Genomic DNA, 19321 nt, shown 5'->3' with positions numbered 1-19321 from the left:
CCAAGCACTCGTGACACATACTTGGCTAATCTGAACTTCTTAGGAAATAGTCTAGAATCTACTAGAAACTGTCAGAGTTGAATGACTATACATTGTCAGTTCCTGCTCAGAATTTCAATCTACAGAAATCATTTGACTTAAATCATTTGACTCTAGATCTTCCATGAGAAAATAATGCTTAGCTAAATCAATACATAAACCTATGATTAATAAACAAATGGAAAATGTTAATCAGACACTGGTGGCTCACACCTGTAATCCTAACTACTCCAAAGGTTGAGATCTGATGATCACAGCCTCAGGGAAGAAAAGCCTCCAATTAACCAGCAAAACCTAGAAGTGGTGATTTGGCTCAAATGGTAGAATATCAGTCTTGAGTGAAAAACCCAAGTGAGAACCCTAAGTTCAAGCCTCACTGCAAGCACAAAGATAAGTAAATAAAATAAATTGAAAATATCAATTATCCATACAAATAGCATGGAGGTTCTATAATACCACTATTTTTTATTACTATAGCATTTTGTAGTGGTGACAGGGATTGAACTCCAGGACTTTCCAGGTACTAGGCAGGTGCTTTACCAACCCTATGTATTTATGAAAACATATAGGCTTAACTTTCTGAAAATTACCCCTAAGAGAAGGAAGAAGATTTAAATTTTTTATGTTCTATACTTTCATATTGAAGCTAGATTTTTAGTATACAACTGTTCAAACAAAATAATCATTGTCATATCTTTTTTTCTTTAGTTGTTATAGCTGCTGATGGAGTATTGAAGGTAAGACTATTTTCTTTAATTAAAAAATTTTTTTAAAGGTGCAGGTGGCTTCGGGGCCAGGAGTTTGGCCTAGTGGTAGAGTGCTTGCCTATTATGCACAAAGACCCGGGTTCGATTCCTCGGTACCACATACATAGAAAAAGCAAGAAATGGTGCTGAGGCTCAAGTGGTAGAGCTCTAACCTTGAGAAAGTCCAAGGACAGTGCTCAGGCCCTAAGTTCAAGCCCACAACTGGCAAAAAAAAAAAAAAAATACAAAGGTGCAGGTGGCTCACACCTATTTATAGTCCTAGTTACCTAGGAAGCTGAGATCTGAGGAACAAGATTTGAATCCCACTGGGGCAGCAATTTCCCTGAGATTTATTTCCCCCAGAAGTTGAGGTGTGGCTCAAGAGGTGAGTACCAGGAGCTCAAGTCCAGTGCCCATGCTCTGAGTTTAAGCCCTCCCCCCCCCAACAAAATCATTCTTGATTAATTTCTGTTTATCAGTATCACAAATTCCCATATAATAAGGCAGTCCATAGGAAGCTGATTCTGATCCTTCTGTTTTCAGATCTGTGACTTCGGTGCCTCACGGTTCCATAACCATACAACACACATGTCCTTGGTTGGAACTTTCCCCTGGATGGCTCCAGAGGTTATCCAGAGTCTCCCTGTGTCTGAAACCTGTGACACATATTCCTATGGTGTGGTAAGTTTGTTTCTCATTTCTTGTCTTCCAAAGTACATACATGGAGCAATCAGCCTGAAGAAAAAAGATGACACAACTTAACCTTGTTGTACTGGAGACAGGATTGCTGTTTCTGGAGAAATGCCTAGAGCAGGGGCACAGGAAGATAGCTTCCTAACTGACAAAATGTCTGTTCTGATTACTTCTATGTATCCAAGTTATTTGTCCTGTGTTGAGATAAAACAACAACAACAGCAACAACAAGAAACAAGTTAGATGGAACTTGAATTCATGTTTGATCTAATGTACTCTATGGAGAGGGCTTTTTTTTTCTTTTTCTTTTTCTTTTTTTCTGGGGAAAACAAGACTGTAGACTATTTCTGTAATGCAGTGGACTGGATCCCTTGGAACAAGTTGACATTGTTCCATGGATGCTTAAGTGCTATCCGACTACCAAATGGTCTACCAAAGTGAGTTAGTAAATGGGAATAATTCCCAGTTACAGAATGCTGGTTTGCATCATAGATAGAGTTCTGTCAGCAGACCTCTCTTCAGAGAAGTATATATGCATGCTATGTTAATTACAAACAATTCAGGATTGGATTTAATGTTAACCCCTTTCATTCTGCTCGTTCTAAACAAATGCTATTAGTGAAAGAGAAAGTACAAACCATGCCGGCCAGATTCTCTTGGCTTGATCAATGACACAGTTTTTTGTTTTGTTTTGTTTTGTTTTGTTTTTTGCCAGTTCTGGGGCTTGTACTCAGTGTCCTTGGGCTTTCTCAAGGCTAGCGTTCTGCCACTTGAGCCACAGCACCACTTCCGGCTTTTTCTATGTATATGTGATACCGAAGAATTGAACCCAGGTCCTCATGCATGCTAGGCAAGCATTCTACCACTAAGCCAAACTCCCAGTCCTCAATGACAGAGTTTTTAAATGAAGAAAGTATTTGTGCTTTCAAAATAATGATGACATCTATGAAGAGGAGAGAATGGTCATTGCAGTGGGGCTATGGTTTGTGGTAATGTCTTTGAAAGTGACTGTCTAGTGTCGTTTCTTAGAACTTTTGGTGTCTTTTCTAAAGGAGGAGCATGCCCAAGACTGTCAGGAGGAGCATCCGGTTACACAAAGTTCATTAAGAGCTTACTATGTTGATTGAGACCTCTTCTTACACAAAGCAGTCACACACAGATAGATAAGATGATTTAAAAAAGAAAAAGATAAAAGTTACCCTCCAACTGGAATATGTTTTTGCTTTTCTTTTCCTGGGATATTCTTTTTCTTTCTTTGTTTTTTAGACTGCTATAAGAATTTAGTCCCTGCTACACTCTCTTAACAGTACTAACCCACTCCAGATGGATAAATCTGTGTTGCTTCTTACAACAACACATGGGAAAACTAGCTAGCTGTGGACTGCCTTAAAATAAACACCCAGCCAGTGCCAGAAATGGATCTCATGATCCTTGTTTCTAAGCAGATAAACATTACTATTGTTCCTCTCCATTTTGTAAGAAGGGAGATTTTTGTATACTCTCGTGAAAACTTCTCTTGCAGATAGAGCCAGAAGTACATTTAGTGTGTGATACACATACACACAGACACACACACAGACACACACACACACACACACATACACATTAGAAAAGACTTCAGCAAACAAAAATCATTGAAAAAAAAAAAAAATGAACCCTCTGAGAACACAAGGCCTGGCCACTGTTTCGAAACAAAGCCAGCCTAATGACAAGGCAGAAAGGATTAGCTTCTGGAAGCTTCTCTAGCCAAAACCCAGTAGCTTAAGACGCAGCCTCTCTTGTTAGAGAGCCTTGTTCCAGAACAAGCCGGGCTCAGGTAATGGCTTTCTATTGTTCTCAAGAGAAAAGACAGGAGAAGCACACAGCCTCGTCCAAGTTTCTGTTCTGCAAACTGGAAATAGAAATTTTCCTTGTGAGCCCAGTTATGCTCTGAGGACATCTCAATATACAACGAGTTGGAAAATATTTTTAAGGTGAAAGATCACAGTAATGTTTGGCCTGCACCCTCTACAGCGTCATTTAATGTATTTTTAGACTTCCAAGTGACTTCTTCAACAGAGTTCTCTCTTTTTTTATGTGCCAAAAATCATTGTGTTGAATGTACGAAAAGTTATCCTATCTCATTTTGCCTTCTTTTTGGTTCATTTCCAAACCTGGAGAATTAATAAAAGGAAATAATTGCAACTGGGTACCGGTGCCTCATACTCACAATGCTGGCTACTTAAGAGGGTAAGACCTGAGGATTGTAGTTCCAAGCCAGCCTGGGCAGGAAAGTTTGTGAGACTCTTTATTTCCAATTAACCACCAAAAAGCCAGAAGTAGAACTATGGCTCTAGTGGTAGAGTGCCAGCTTAGAGCAGAAAAAGCTAAGGGATAGCACCCAGACCCTGAGTTCAAGTCCCACTATTGGCACATATATACATACATGTATATGTATGCATGCATATGTAAGTACATACCAGAAAATCATTATAAGATATGGAACTGGAATCAAACTGAAGGCTTCATTAGAGGTTTTGAACATGGAAGTTCATGGCAAACTCATGGATAAGATGATTTCCTCTGTTTCATCTATCAGCTGACTTCTGGGCTGTGGTAGCTCCACAAACACACAAGATATGAAATGAAACTGTCTTATTTTTTCAGGGTAAGAACTCTTCAAGAAATACAGTTCAGGTCTTATTAGAATTAGGTTACTTTCCAACAGAATATGTTGGAACAAACAGTAAAAAAAGAATAATTGGTTTTTTTCCTGGTATTATTTCCTGAAATGCTTAATGTTAGACTTTATCACCACCAAATCCAGCCTTTGTATGTGTGTGCATGCACACGCACACATGTGTGTGAAGTATCTTTGCCAGCCAGATTAAGAAAAGCAGGGGCATGAGGCTGTTCACTAGAACATTTGGTGATCTGGAGCATTTGATTTATTTAAGGCTGTTTCTTTATTCCCAAACTCTGTAGGAAAGCCACATCTATTCATTTACCTGCTCTGGCTGATCTTGCCCCTTGGTGTAGCAATTGCAGTAAATTGAGGAGTTTCATTTCCCGCGCAGCCCTCCTGCGGCCCCTCCCCGCTCCTTTACGCAGGCATAAGGCTTACCTGTGCTGCCTCTCCTCACCCTATTCGGTCTTGCAGCCATCACTACACTAGTCTCCTTCTGGGATGCCCCTTACCTTTTCCTAATCACTTATGCAACTCAGATAGAATTATTCAGTAGCTCTTCTGAAGAAGTACCTTACACACTTGATTAAAAGCCCAAAGAGGCTTCAGTGAGGTTTTTTTTCCTCCTGCTCGAGCAGCATCTGCCAGTTTCCCTGATTTTCTTGCTAATTATCTTCATATTAGCCAGCATTCTTTCCCATATTATGCCTTCAATAAGGCTACATGCAGCTGAAGAAATGGGGGCTTTACGGTTAAAGGTTTATAACACTTATTGAAATAAAAAGTATATGTACTTTGTAGAAATAGGCTTTTTTGTGTTTAAACTAGGAAATCCTTATCCCAGGCTGCCTAGTCTTCCTCTCCTCCATGAGTCCATGCTAACAAGGTGATATTGTGAGTGCGTCTTCCTCTTCTTCTCTAGATTCTGTGGGCTCACCATTTCACGGTGAGGTAGCAATTCCTGTTCCAGCTCTGCCACTTGTTATCTGAATGACTTTGGGTAAATTTATTTAACTTTCTTGAGTCCTAGTTTCTCACCTATAAAATGAGGATAATGTCTATCTGATAGGATTGATATTGATTCTAAGAACACATTAAGGTACCTGGAACATAGAAGGTTCTCAATAAAAGCTAGTCATTATTATTTTGATTGTTATTGATGATTGTCTTTACACTTTACAAAGTATTGGTAGACTCAGACTTTGTATGTCAGAGAATTGTGATGGTAGACACAGAAGTCAGAAGGATGAGGCAGAAAGATGATGAGTTTGAGGACAGCCTGAGCTGTCTTGACAGCATTTTTTAAGATATCCATTTATATAAATAGAGAAAGTTCCTGAGTATCCAGATGACCATTATTCAGCCTGAAACCAGCATCCACAGCATTCCTAACACCAATATACTTTCTCTGGGCAGATGTATTAACTGTATCGATCTCAAGAACTGCACAGAGTTGAATAGACTTATAAACTTCCATATGCACAATCGTGTGTATAAGTACCTTTTAGAGTATAGGTACATGGAAATAGATTCTTAGGTTGACTTCTTTTGAGGGAAATTAGTCCAAAACACAAAAGCTAAATGTTGTAATCTTTTCAAGAATCTATTGTTTAGGGTAGGTAAGCTTGGCAGTGATTTGGGTTGGATATTCAGTTTATTTATTTATTTATTTATTTTTGATGAGGCCATTATGGAGAAATACTATTGAATTCGCAGCTACTTCTTACAGAGAAATGTGCCTGAGATTTGAAAATATTATTGAATTTCCAGTTATTTTCTCACAGAGAAATATGTAAGAAATTGAAGTTAGAAATAGTTTTTAGTTAACAAAATAAAACGTAATTTGTGAAAATTCTAATATCTCAGAAGATCAAGTTAAGTAACTTAGGCCCATTTTATAAAAATTTTTAAGTCTGGTTTTACATAACCTAAGTTTTTTTTCTTTACATATAAAAATATAAGAAGTATATAATATATGGAAGACATTCTATGTGTGAGCATATATATATATGTATGTATTCCACGTTTCTACCGATAGAGTTGGTTATGTCTGATAATTAGATACAATTAATGTTTGATAAAAATTTCAGTAATATACTCAAAGTATAAAGCACTAGAATAAAAATTCCACTTTCTTTTTTGTTCCAGGTTCTCTGGGAGATGCTAACAAGAGAGGTCCCCTTTAAAGGTTTGGAAGGATTACAAGTAGCTTGGCTTGTAGTGGAAAAAAACGAGGTAAGACTACGCTTCTCCATTCAGGTACATAGATCAGAAAACAGTATTGGGGTTTTGCAAAAGACTTTTTCATCTTCTTCAAATTGAAAGTAAGTTCACGCTTATGGAAAGATTAGCAGTAGGAGCTAACACAAAGGGTCAAAGTGATGTTATTCCTCATGAATGGACCCTTTACATCTAATTGTTGCAGCTTCACGTCGTGATGCTGTAGATCAAAAATTGTACAAGTACTGTACTAGTTTCTCAGTCTCAATTGTAAAACCTAGGGGTTTGTTCTTAGTGATGAAAGAAACCATTGCGTCCAAGGTAGGGGAACAGTTTAACTCCATCTCCCGCGTTTAGGACATCTTTTTTACTGGCCGGGAGTTGATATATCTGTAAGAGACCTTCAGCTACTTCAACTTACCTCTCCCAGCAGGAGTCACTATAGTACAAGAAACTGTCGCTTAGATGAGAATTTCAAAAATAAAAGAAGAAAAAAATAGTTTCAAAAAAGGGAAAAAATTACAGTTTTGCCACCTACGTTGAACACTACATTGAAGATGAGCTCCTCACTGGAATTGGCGAGGCAGTGGCATAACTGTTCGCCTCCTCATGCAGAGCCTTTCCATTTCAAAAGAACTTCAGTGGCGTAAACACCGTTTGTGCTGTGTCCCCAGCCTCGCTTTTCTTCTTGCTACAAATTGAGGCTTTCAGTTAGTTGGACCTATGAGCCTACATCAGAGAACATGGCACATTCATATCAAAGAGAGCAACTACGTTTTTGAAAGGTTTAAAATTGGGACTGAAACGCACAGCCATGGAAATTCTCAGCCTCAGGATGAAGCCTCCGCTGTCAAGGTTTTAGAAGAACTTAGAGCACGTAATAGAAACCTGCAATTGTCTTTACAAGGTGAAACAACTTATAGAGAAGTTTCCAATTGTGCCCATGCCCTTCACAATGAGTAAGACAACGACCTGAAGGAAAAAAATAATTTCCCAAAAGGAGAATATATGTATTTTTAAAAAATCCCCTTTTAATGCTTTCACAGAATGACATGGATCTACCTGCCATGAGAGCACAGGATCGAGCCAGGTTAATCACATCACTGCCATTGACCGGAAAAAGCCACATTTCTATCTCTTACATCATCCAATCTAGAGCCACCTGACTAAGCTTTCCTCCTGACTCATCAGGAATTAATGAAATGTTGATGGTGGCTGAACTTGATGGGAGAAAGCTGCCAGTTTAAGAAATGCAAAGGAGTTTGTGCTAGAATGGACCTCGTTCATGGTGTTACAGGGCTGTTTGGTTTTAATTACAGGTGCTAGTCATTCATGGTATGCTGTTAATAAGACCTCACACACAGAATGACTAATATTTGTAGGATCCAAGGGCCTACTCCTTTCTGTTCTGTCTCTTCTGTCAGTGAAGTGGTTGCATGTTTAGCTCAGGGTTTACAAATGAGAGTGAAAATTGTTGACCTTGGGTTGACTCCGGAGCTGAGCATCCTTTGTGATTTCCACCTCTGCCTGATACAAAAAGAAACCAACGGAGAGGATTTTTAAAGCCAACTCGATACCACCACCCCCCAAATCAACAAGATTGAATAATTCATAGCTTAAAAGTTTGGCTAAACAATGGCAAAATAGATATAAATTTTAAGCATTTAAAAAATACTAAATATTTAAAGCTGAAGAGAAAGATGAACTCCACTGCTGCCTGAGGGTTGGTGACTGCGTTGACACGATCTTCAGAGCCTCCTTCACATAGGACATGAGGAAGGGAGGTGTCTCCCTCTCTTCTCCTAGAGTAAGGTGCCATGGTGTAGACAGTCTGTTTATCCATGGTGTACCCTGGATCAGCTCATAACTCCCCAGGAGTACTCAAGAGACCTCCCGTATGTTAACTGGAGTAGGAAGTTGACAGAACCCACAGGGCAGAAGTTCCGTCCTCTTTCTAACGAGCTTAAGTAAGATTGGGTATCAGAAGAATATTTGTCTGCCAGTCTCATTCTACATGGTACTCATCTGTTAAAATAAATGAATGAAAATAATGGAAATTAAAATCAATGTCTAGTGTTATCATTAAAGTGTTCATTTTGTCTCATCAATAGAGGCACTTGTTTCCCAAACAAATTCTGTTGACATAGCATTAAGGTAATTTTCCAAGATTGATTTCCTGAGTAACGAAGCTGAGACTTCAAGAAACGCGACTAACAAAACCCCTTCCATTATTTATCTTTTCTATTGAATGCTTGCAGTTGAAAAAGGTGGCTCTGTTTGCAACAGGCTCCATTTAAATAAAGAATGATATTTTTAGACTGTCAAGAAGGAATTTTAAGAAACTTTAAGTGTGATTCGGTCACCCTGTAATGTCTGTCCAAATACGGGATTCGCTTTTGTGTTTAACTTTTTATTTTGAAATAAATAAAAACTCACAGGAAGTTATTTAACCACCACCAACAACAACAACACTGAACCTGGGGGTGAGGCTCAAATGGCAGTGCACCTGCACAGCAAGCTCCAGACCCTGAGTTCAAGCCCTACTACAACTTCTCATGGCAGTGGTACAGAGTTCAACCCTGTACCACAGAAGAACTGCTTTTTGAGTGTATAAGAAAATCAGTGCTTTACAATATTATATCTGAAGATTTTTGCTTCAAAACCCTTATTGAAATAAGGCCCTTAATTTTTAACTAATTATTTTTTTCTAATTAAGTCTTGTTAAAACTAGATTGATAAGGTGCTTTAAATTTTACAGAGTAAACAATGAACCTTTAGCAAAGACATGAAGTAAAGCGAATATTACTATGACATTTTGGAAATCTAGAGATACCTATTTTTTTCTTTTGTCGTTTCCATGAAACTCAATCAGTAGGCATTCAGGATGTTCTGGCTGTATAATTTCTTTCATAAATACTTAGATTCTTATGTAAAATGTGTTTTGTCTTCATAAAACTTAATTCACTGCTCTTGACTGCACTTTCAGAAAGATGAAAACTTGACTTAAAAATAATTTTTACTCCCTATGTAGAAAATGGTGTAAGAAATAATATGATTTTTAATGTCATGCCTAATTTAGTTCAGTGTCTAAGTCTATATTTAACTGATACTTGACCGTGTCTGATTATTTTAAATGACTGTTTCTTTGTGTAATTTCACAAATGTGTGTCTAGAAAGATTTCCAGCAAAAAAAAAAAAGATGACAGAAATGATCAACCCCTTTCAGCCAGTTGACAGTTGACATTTAAGCTTCTAGAAAATGACACAAGGTTATCCTGAAACATGTTTCCTTTTCTGAAAACTTACTTTTCATTATACATGGAGTTATGTTGAAGTTGCATAGTCTCTTTGTATTAGTTCCCATCTTGCTTTTCTTGATCTGCCTTTTGACCTTTGTCAAAACATTTCACAGTGCCATAAAATAACAGCAATACGCCTTGCTCTATTCCATGAGATTACAAGCTTAAAAGCACTTAGTTTAGCCTTTAATTTGGAGAGCGTTGTTTTATTTTCCTTTTGTTTCGATTTTAAGATTATGTGTAATTGCAGACATAAATTGTCAGTTTCCTTGTCAAGACAACTCCTTTTTTCGTTTTATACATAGCTTCCCCACCCCCGCCCCCACCAATCCAATTAAGATCAGTTTATAGTTTCCTAGTACAAAACTTCTTTGGCTGACAGTACTGGGGAGTAAATAGTAATAGTATACAGCCCAGTTATTCTCAACTCCATTACACCCAGTGTGCTTCCTCCACACCCCTGAACCCCTTCCTTCTAATGCTAGGGATGGAACCCAGGGTCTGGCACATGCTAGGCAAGTGCCCTACTGCTGACCACATTCCTAGCTCCCAGTGCTTTCTTTATATCAACTATGCGAACACCCCTACTCCTCAGAAAGGAAATTTAGACAAACACGTTGTAATGTACAGATAGATGCTCAGGCATGACGACACTACAGGAGATAACAAGGCAGGTGCAGGGGGTTGCACATGCGGATAAATAGAATTCAACAGCTGCTAATGCAGCCTGCTAGAGTATCAAGAGTAGCACTGTTGTTGGCGACAGTCTTTTGAGGAAATCTTGGGGAAAAAATATGAATAATGCAAAAGTCTGCCTTTGATTTAGCTTATTTGGAAGCTGCATACTAAGAAAGCTGGTTGTGTGTTGAAACTGTGTTTCAAAAAATTAATTTATATTTATTTGTAAATCCAAGTTAGATTTTAGACCTGGAAAAAATTAGAAATCTCCCTTATTTGCTTATTTTGCCTACACAAATGCATACAGAGTCTTGGCAATTTGCTGGGTATCAAGAAAGATCTTGATCATGCAGGATTTGATGGCCTGTTGAAGGATGTCATTTATGTTTGTGGTACTTGGGCTTGGATTCAGGGCCTTCCGCATGCTAGGTAGGGACTCTCTCACTAACAGGTTGGATCAGACTCTTTAAACATCGGGGTATAATCAAAACCAAAGCCATCATGAGTCTTAACATTCAGAAGATCATACTTTACCCATAAGAAAATTCACTATTCTTTCAAATTATCTCTGTGATCTGCTGTGTTGAAGCTGATTTCAGAATTGTACCCCTATTGCCAAAATAAAGTCATTTTCCAGTTACCTGACCTCTTTTCCAGCATTGCAAGTTGTGTATGAAAACAATGTAATAAATTGTGGTGTTCGGTGGTGGTGATGGTGGTACCAGTACTGGAGCTTGAACTCAGGACCTGGGCACTGTCCTTGAGCGTTTTTTTCCTCAAGGCTAGCACTCAACTACTTAGGCCACAGCTCTACTTGTGGTTGATTGGAGATAAAAAACAATCTCAGACTTTCCAGTGAGGAGCTGGCTTCAAACTTCTTGATCCTCAGATCTCAGCCTCTTGAGTAGCTAGGATTACAGGCATGAGACATGGCTAAATTTATGGTTTTATACCTAGTTCCAATTTGCCCCTCTCCTACTGCAGTTTCCCCTTGCCTTGACCTGTGTTGTGTTTCATTTGCCATGCTGAAGCTGACACTACTATTCCCACTAGGAAGAAAAGTAAGAGTCTTTTGAGATTAGATGTTCCAAATTTCAACGTAAATTCTCCCTTGTTGTGTATTAGTCCATGGAGATATTCAATTTCATGTCCCACGTCTGCTCCTAAGTTAACCTCCTTGTGACCCTTCAGGTGGTCTTGATGATGGTTACTTTGTTCTTCTGTCTCTTTTAGAGGCTGACCATTCCAAGCAGCTGCCCCAGAAGTTTTGCTGAGCTGTTACACCAGTGTTGGGAAGCTGATGCCAAGGTATTTGGTTGTTGTTCACAATTCTTCAGTTTCACTTGTATGATTTCGTGTTTCTAAGACTTGAGGTAGCCAAGCGTATTAACCACGGATGCTGGATTTGGTTGTAATTTGCTATTTCTGTGAGCCCCGGGTTAACTGGCATGATTTTTGGCATCTGCTTATCTCTAAAGATTTAGCAGTCTCTGAGGATTCAAATCTTCCTTACAGCGCTCTTGTATTCTTGACTCTGTAAAAAATAGTTTTGTTCTTAATTTTAAAAACAATAATCATTATGCTGTGTACCTGGTGGGAGGCTGAAATCTGAAAAGCCAGCTCAGGCCAGAAAGTCCATGTGCCCCTTATTTCCAATTAACCAGAAGAAAGCAGGAAGTGGAGCTGTGGCTCAAGTACCAGCACAAAAAAGGCATTTCCATATTCTAAAAGAGGTATATATACAATATTTAAATGCAAGCACTGTACCAAACTCTTTATATATGTTAAGTCACCTGTTCCTCAGCATGATATAAGCATATTCTCCTTATCTTACAGAAGAACCAACACACCCAGCAGTTTAATAATGACTTAAGGCCATACAGAAAGTACCCAATAGTGCTGCACATAAACCCAAGAGATCTGGCATAATGCCCTGCTCTTCACCTGTTACTCTATGTGGCCTTTCTCACCAAAGAGCAGACACAAAGGGCATTCCTAGAGACTCTTGATTTGCCCTCTCTATCCAGTATTAGGAATGGCTTTTGGGCTATCATAACAGAGTTTGAGAAACTTCAAAATAACATACGGAAATATTTACAGATAACGTGATAGCTAGTCTTGGAGTTGCTTCAAAAGTTGATGATGGTATGGATTGAACAAAATGAGGTTCATTGTGGTGGTGGTGTTTTTTTCTTCTCGACTTTTGTGCATGTTTGGAATTTGCCTTATGGAAAAAAGTAAAATATCAAAAAATAATTTTACATATTAAACACTAGAATGAGAGCAATTACATTCCAGAAGGATACAAAAATTTACACTTGACATTTATCTAGTTTTTCATGGAAATGGAAGTATTATAATTGACCTTAGAAATAGAGGCCCACTAAAAACAAATGAAATTCTTTCTTGATTTAGACCCAGTTCCAGCCTGACCCCTACAAAATACAGTCTGTTCTTCTGCAACATGCTTCTCTAGTGAGAGTAGCTCGATTAGTGGGCTTGCTTACTATGTTAGTAAAACAGAATTTCTATGGATTCAAGCAGACTTTTCTCCCCCACGGAGAGCAAAGTATAATAATGAAGCAAGCAAGGCAGGTGGAGCCCCTGGCTCAGAGGCCTTCTACCCCACGTGCTCTTCTTGCATGGGATGTTGGGAAGGTTTGTGTATTTTTATGGCAGCCATGTCTCCCCTCTCCCCCACCTCACCTTTGTCCTGTAGTCACTCAAGCTCGATTTTGCTTCCACTAACACTCAGGTTTCTTCAACAATTTTCCTAGTTGAAAAAGGCTAAAATACACAATCTGCTTGGTATTATTTTAATTAAAGAAGGTAGCATGTTTCAAAACTGTGTTCGTTTTTAGGAGCTCTCCATGACAGTGTTAGCATGCATTTTGAATGGTCAGCTCTAATGCTTACATAGGCCTTGTTGTTTTTAGGGTGATATTTTGAAGAGTATCTTTAAGCACTAGAAAAATATACTTTACAACAAATGCAGTAGAAATGATATGCAGGCATTTACAAACTTGTTTTAAAACATGTATTTTCTACTGTTTAAATAGTGTTATATTCCCTTTAGTCACTCTTCTACCAGTTTTATGTCCTTTGTAACACATACACTTTTTTTGGTAGGATTGTTCTGTATGATACTTAAGTAGAAATCTTATCTGGAATTATTGGCATTATATTAGATTGATATAACTGGATGTCTATAATTATAATTTCAGTATGTAAAGTAAACTTTTAATTTCTTAACCAGAAGCTCAGTACTATATTAATTAAAATTCCAAAAATGTACATTTATAACTAAATGTGCATTGACTAAAGGATGGTATAAACCCCTCCCATGAGAAGGACACTGGGTCCAATGTTGAAGCTATGAAGTTGGTATGTCATGACTATGTAATGTGCTGACTCTTCTAGAAGAACAAAGAATCTTATGTACCAGTTGCATGAAGTATAAAGTATAAAGTTTTTTTTAATTTCTTAAATTCATAACATTCTATTCTGATAAACCATGCCCATGTACTAAGTACAATTATATAGCTGACTCACATTTCCCACCTGCCGTTACTAATCTTCCAGGCACGCCTTAGACACCTTCACTCCTGAACATGTTCTCTTCCTTTGGTCTTTTTCCTGAACCCTCACTGATTCTTGTCTGTGTACTCTGCCAGCCCCAGGCCAGACTTAGACTTCTTTTCCAAACTCCGTCTAGGCTATTGCCTTCCCTTGGATTGTGGCATTTTTTAAATCTTCTCTTGCAAATGGATGGCAACTCTGTCAGGGAATCGCTAAGTTCCTTGAGTACTTCCCTATTGTACTTTTCATCAGTTTAGTAAATAGAAAGCCAACTCTTTGCTGAAGCCTGATCATTGTAAACTTCCTGGCAGGCATATTTCAGTTCTGTGGCAGGAAATCTGAGCAATTCAGCCAAAAGTTGGTGTAGCACTGTGCACATATGTAGAGCCGGGATTGGTTCAAGCACTGTTTTTCAGTCATTAGAATTCACAATACTAATGCCCAGATTAAAATAGCCCACTCGGCACTGATGGCTCACACATGTAGTTGTAGCTACTCAGGAGACTGAAATTTGAGAATGGAGGCTCAAAACCAGCCTGGGTAGAAAAAGTCCAGTTATTTAGCAAAAACTGGGACGTGGAGCTGTGGCTCAACTTGTAGAACACACACACACACACACACACGCAATCAGTTGGCCTGTGGGCCTGATATCCCTTTGCTGTTAGGTAGAAGTATAAGAGAGAAAGTTGGTATCAGGTAAACATCATGTTCTTCTTGTGGCTTATACTGGTGCTCAAAGCATTTTTGTTGGTGATAGTGGTAGTCATAGGGCTTGAACTCTGAGCACTATCCCTGAGCTCTTCAGCTCAAAGCTAGCACTCTACTATTTGAGCCACAGTGCTACTTCCAGTTTTCTAGGGGTTATTTGGAGATAAGAGTCTCATAAATTTTTGTGCCTGGGCTAGCTTTGAATTACAATCCTCAGATCTCAGCCTCCTGAGGAGCTAGGATTTCAGGCATGAGCCACTGGGGCCCAGCTCAAAGCATTTTATTGAAGAAAACAGGAAAGAAAAGAAAGGTAAGTCTTAAGTGAAATTTTGAAACAAGGCAAAGCCATGAGGTTGATAGGAAGTAATGTCATACCCTTGTGAGATAAAAGCTGCCAAGGATTTGAAAGCTTAGCTTGATCCTATGACTCACCTCCTAGAGATACGGGGCGGCTCTACTTTTCTGCACTAGTTTGTCCTTGTCTACAACATAGAAATAGCAAATGGAGAAAGAAGGCAGATGCTTGCTTAAAAATGGTCTTAGCGGTGATTTTTTTTTTAAGCCATCTTTAGCTGCACACTGTAGGCACACACCTGTAAACCTACTCAGGAAGCTGAGATCTGAGAATCCAGTTTCAAAGCCAAATGGGGCAGGAAAGTCTATGAGATTCTTATCTTCAGTTAATCACACATGCCCATACACACACACACACACACACACACACACACACACACAGCTGAAAATGGAGTTGTGGCTCAAGTGGTAGAGTACTAGCCTTGAGCAAAAGTCCAGTGATAGAACTCAGGCCCTGAGTTCAAGCCCCAGGACCAGAACAACAACAAAAAAGCCATCTTTTTTTTTTTTTTTTTTTTTTTTTTGCCAGTCCTGGGCTTGAGCTCAGGGCCTGAGCACTGTCCTTGGACCTTCTCAAGGCTAGAGCTCTACCACTTGAGCCTCAGCACCACTTCCGGCTTTTTTCTATATGTGGTACCGAGGAATCGAACCCGGGTCCTCGTGCATGCTAGGCAAGCACTCTAACCACTAGGCCAAACTCCCAGCCCCCAAAAAGCCATCTTTTGCATTATACTCCTAAATGAAACCTAAATCCCCCTCAGAGGAACATCTAAGATCTTAGACCATATGATATTTTCTGAATCCCAAATAATAGCATCTCTGCAGAATTCAGCATTGTTGATATTTGAGGGGGTGGTCTTACAGTGTTGTCCAGGCAGGCCTAAAGCCCTGTCCTAGCAGTCTTCTGCCTCAGTCTCCCAGGTAGCTGGGAATACAGGCAAGCACCAGATGCTCTGCTGTTGCTGCTTTCAGAAGCTTCATTTTGCTCCCTCTGAGAATAGATTCTAACTATAAAATTAAGATTCACCCCCCCCCAGGGATGCCTGTCACCCAATTACAAAAGAGTTTTACTTTATTTCAAATGATCAAATGTAGGGAAAATAATGTTCTCTAAAGATTCACGGGCTCCTCCTGCTGCTTTTCCTTGCAAAAGGAAAGCCCTGTATTTATTATATAATTAGATCTTGTTCAAACAATTAAAGCATTTTTTTCTTTTAAAAAGTTACACATGGTGGAAGAAATTCAGACAGGAACAGCTAAAGAAGACAGAATATTTTTCAGGTTTCCTACTAAAGGCATTTTTCCTATTTGTTCCTTGTTACCATTTACCACATACACCATTTTTTCTTCCTTAGTAATAGAATTTGAACTCAGGAGTCTGTGCTTCCTGAGCACATGCTCTATCATGCCTCCTGCTGTGCCTTGTACTTGAAATGCAAATGCACACCCATGCACACATACACATGCATAGTCTGTTTTTGTGGGTGTGTACTTGCGTGAAGCTTGAACTTGGCCCAGGCACTATCCCTTAGCTCTTTTGTTCAAGGCTTACACTCTACCGCTTGAGCCACTGCTCTACTTTTAGCCCTTTTGATGGGTAATTATATTTAAGAGTCTCATAGTCATTTCTGCCTAGAATTGGCTTAAAACCATGATCCTCAGATCTCAGCCTCCTGAGTAAATAGGATTACAGGCATGGGGTACCAGGGTTTGGCTTTCGTGCCCACTCTTGTTTTGTTTGGTTTTGGTTTTGGTTTTTGCTAGTCCTGGTGCTTGAAGTCAGGGCCTGAGCACTGGCTCCAGGCTTTCTGAAGGCTAGAACTCTACCACTTGAACCACAGCACCACTTTTGGCTTTTTCTGTGTATGTGGTCCTGAGGAATTGAACCTGCATGTTAGGCCAACACTCTACCACGTGGCCAAACTCCCAGCCTCAACATGCCCGCTTTTGTAGACACAAATACACACACATGTTCCATGTGCCCAGTACACACACACACACACACACACACACACACACACACACTATTGTGTACAGGTCCTTAAAACATAGACATATACACCCACATATACACAAAAATGACAACCCAGAAAATATTCCAGTTTTTCATTTCTGAGAAATGGAAAAATTGCTTTTCTTTAATAATGTAGGACGCAGTCATGTCCCACGAGCAAGCCTCCTCAACATCGTTCCTTCTTGTTTTTGTGCTCCTAAATTAAAATGCATGTTTTAATTGCTGCAACTGTAATTTGTGCAGAAATGGTATAATTATGAGGCCCGATGAAGAGAGAACTTGCATCATCCTTTTATTATCTTTCTCCATTTTTGTTTTAACCTTTTGTCTCCACTTTGGCTCGAGTCTAAAGGATGACTAGTGTAGTTAGTACTTAACTGTGGCTTTTTCAGTTTCTACCACCCAACACCTTACAGAAATCCTGGACCAAAGCTCATTTTAATATCAATTAAACATTGAGAATAATAAAGTTAAGATGGGTTTAAAATAGATTTGTTTTCCATTTGACCAGCTGATTTAGGAGATTTTATTAACTCAATGCATTGGTTTGATTTGTCCCCCAACATTTTATATAAAAATTTTAATACTAAAAATTTTAATACCTCACAAAAGATGAAAGAATTTTACAGTGAGCACTGTTATGCCAATTGCATACATTTACCATTCAATTTTTACTAGCTTTATCACATAGATGTGTATGTGCATGTGTGCATGTGTGCATGAGTCCAAGCCCCAGGAAAATGTGTGTATATATGTGTATACACACACACACACACACACACACACACACACACACACACACACATACATGCTTCCCTGAGCCCACATGGTCTGGAGGTTATACAATAACCAGATCATAACATTATTTCATGGTGTCTCTCATTATGGGCTGAGCTTACTCCCATGCTGTGTCTGTCTACCTTTCCTCTGAAGTCCCCACACATGATTGCTGTTTTTTGTTTTTGTTTTTGTTTTCCTTTCTTTTGCAGAAAAGACCATCATTCAAGCAAATCATTTTGATTTTGGAGTCCATGTCAAATGATACAAACCTTCCCGACCAGTGTAACTCATTCCTGCACAACAAGGCAGAGTGGCGGTGAGTAACGTTGCCAATTCCAATGCTGGTTCCCCACTTCAGTGGAGAAAATGTATGTGGATGGCAGGCTTGACTTCTAGATGCAGCTTAGGGAAAGAGAAAAGTCCTGCCTTTCATAAGCAAGCAACAAAGACCTTCTCTAAGCTTGTTGGCTTAGTGTATTTGTCTAAGTATTTGGAAAAGAGCATTGGAATAGTATCTTCTGAGGCAAAAGATGATTACCAGACCTTTCTCCGTATATAGTTTGTGTTAAGAGTCAAGTAGGAAATAGATTTGGCCTCTGTCAAGTAAGAAATAAAGATTCTTTTATAACTGAGTACCGGTGGCTTATACCTGTTACCCTAACTACTCGGGAGGCTGAGTTTTGAGGATCTCAGTTCAAAGCAAGTCTGGGCAAGGAAGTCTATAAGACTCTTCTCCAATTAACCACAAAAAAACAAAACAAAACAAAACAGAAGTGGAGCTATGGTTCAAGTGGTAGAATGTTGTACCTTGAGCAAAACAGCTTAGGGACAGTGCCCAGGCCTTGAGTTTAAACCCCAGAACCACTTTAGCCTTGAAATTTGTGAAACAGTGAACTTACTAGTATAAAGGGCAGGGAGACAGCAACACACTTTTAAAGGAAAACTTTGTAAGTCTCATTAAAACCTGTTGAATATAAAACAACCTCAGTAACAAACAAGAGACTTGTATTGTATGGGTGAAAAACGTAAGCCCGGCATGAAATACTTGAGTGGGTCACATGATGCAGGAATATAAATAGTGTGCTTGGGAGCTGACACTCCTCCCTGACTCAGCAGAGATTTGAAGAAACTTCATTCCTGATAGCCATAATGTGAACACAATGCCTTCTGCCATCTGCTGGCGCTAAACGATACTGCATGCACTTTAGAAATCACTTGGCTCCTCTCTACCTATACACTTTTTCCAGCTTTCTATTTAATGTTTTAAGGTGACCATATTCATTTTATTTCTTTCAAATGATTAGGACTGGTGAGTTTAATGAATATTTAAGGTTAAAAGTAAACACAATGAATTCAAGTCTTAAGTGCCAGGGATTTTTGTCTGTGACAAAGTAATTAACACAACAAAACTTGGAAGTAATGTTTTCTACAGTACTGGATCAGTTCCATCTAATCAGATCACCCCACTTAAAAATCTAATTGCTCTGAAGGCAGAAGTGACGAAGATTCAGAGGCCCTGTACTCCAGGTTCATGAGTCTCACTGAA

At 39.0% G+C, this 19321-nt stretch overlaps 1 protein-coding gene across 1 annotated transcript in view; it reads left to right on the top strand.

Annotated features, from left to right (window-relative positions):
* The window catches only part of LOC150056198 (cell division cycle-associated protein 7-like), a 196897-nt gene that overhangs the window by 79274 nt on the left and 98302 nt on the right, over positions 1-19321 (top strand). Inside the window, exons 6-10 of the mRNA XM_090342621.1 lie at positions 748-776; positions 1329-1466; positions 6292-6378; positions 11574-11648; positions 17985-18091. Coding sequence (XP_090198747.1) covers positions 748-776; positions 1329-1466; positions 6292-6378; positions 11574-11648; positions 17985-18091 — 436 coding nt within the window. The remainder of the gene's footprint in view (positions 1-747; positions 777-1328; positions 1467-6291; positions 6379-11573; positions 11649-17984; positions 18092-19321) is intronic.

The sequence above is a fragment of the Megascapheus bottae genome, chromosome 12 (assembly GCF_031878675.1).
Source record: "Megascapheus bottae isolate mThoBot1 chromosome 12, mThoBot2.hap1, whole genome shotgun sequence".
Lineage (NCBI taxonomy): Eukaryota > Metazoa > Chordata > Mammalia > Rodentia > Geomyidae > Megascapheus > Megascapheus bottae.
The sequence above is the reverse complement of the archived record's forward strand: the minus strand, read 5'-3'. Positions and strand labels throughout refer to the sequence as shown.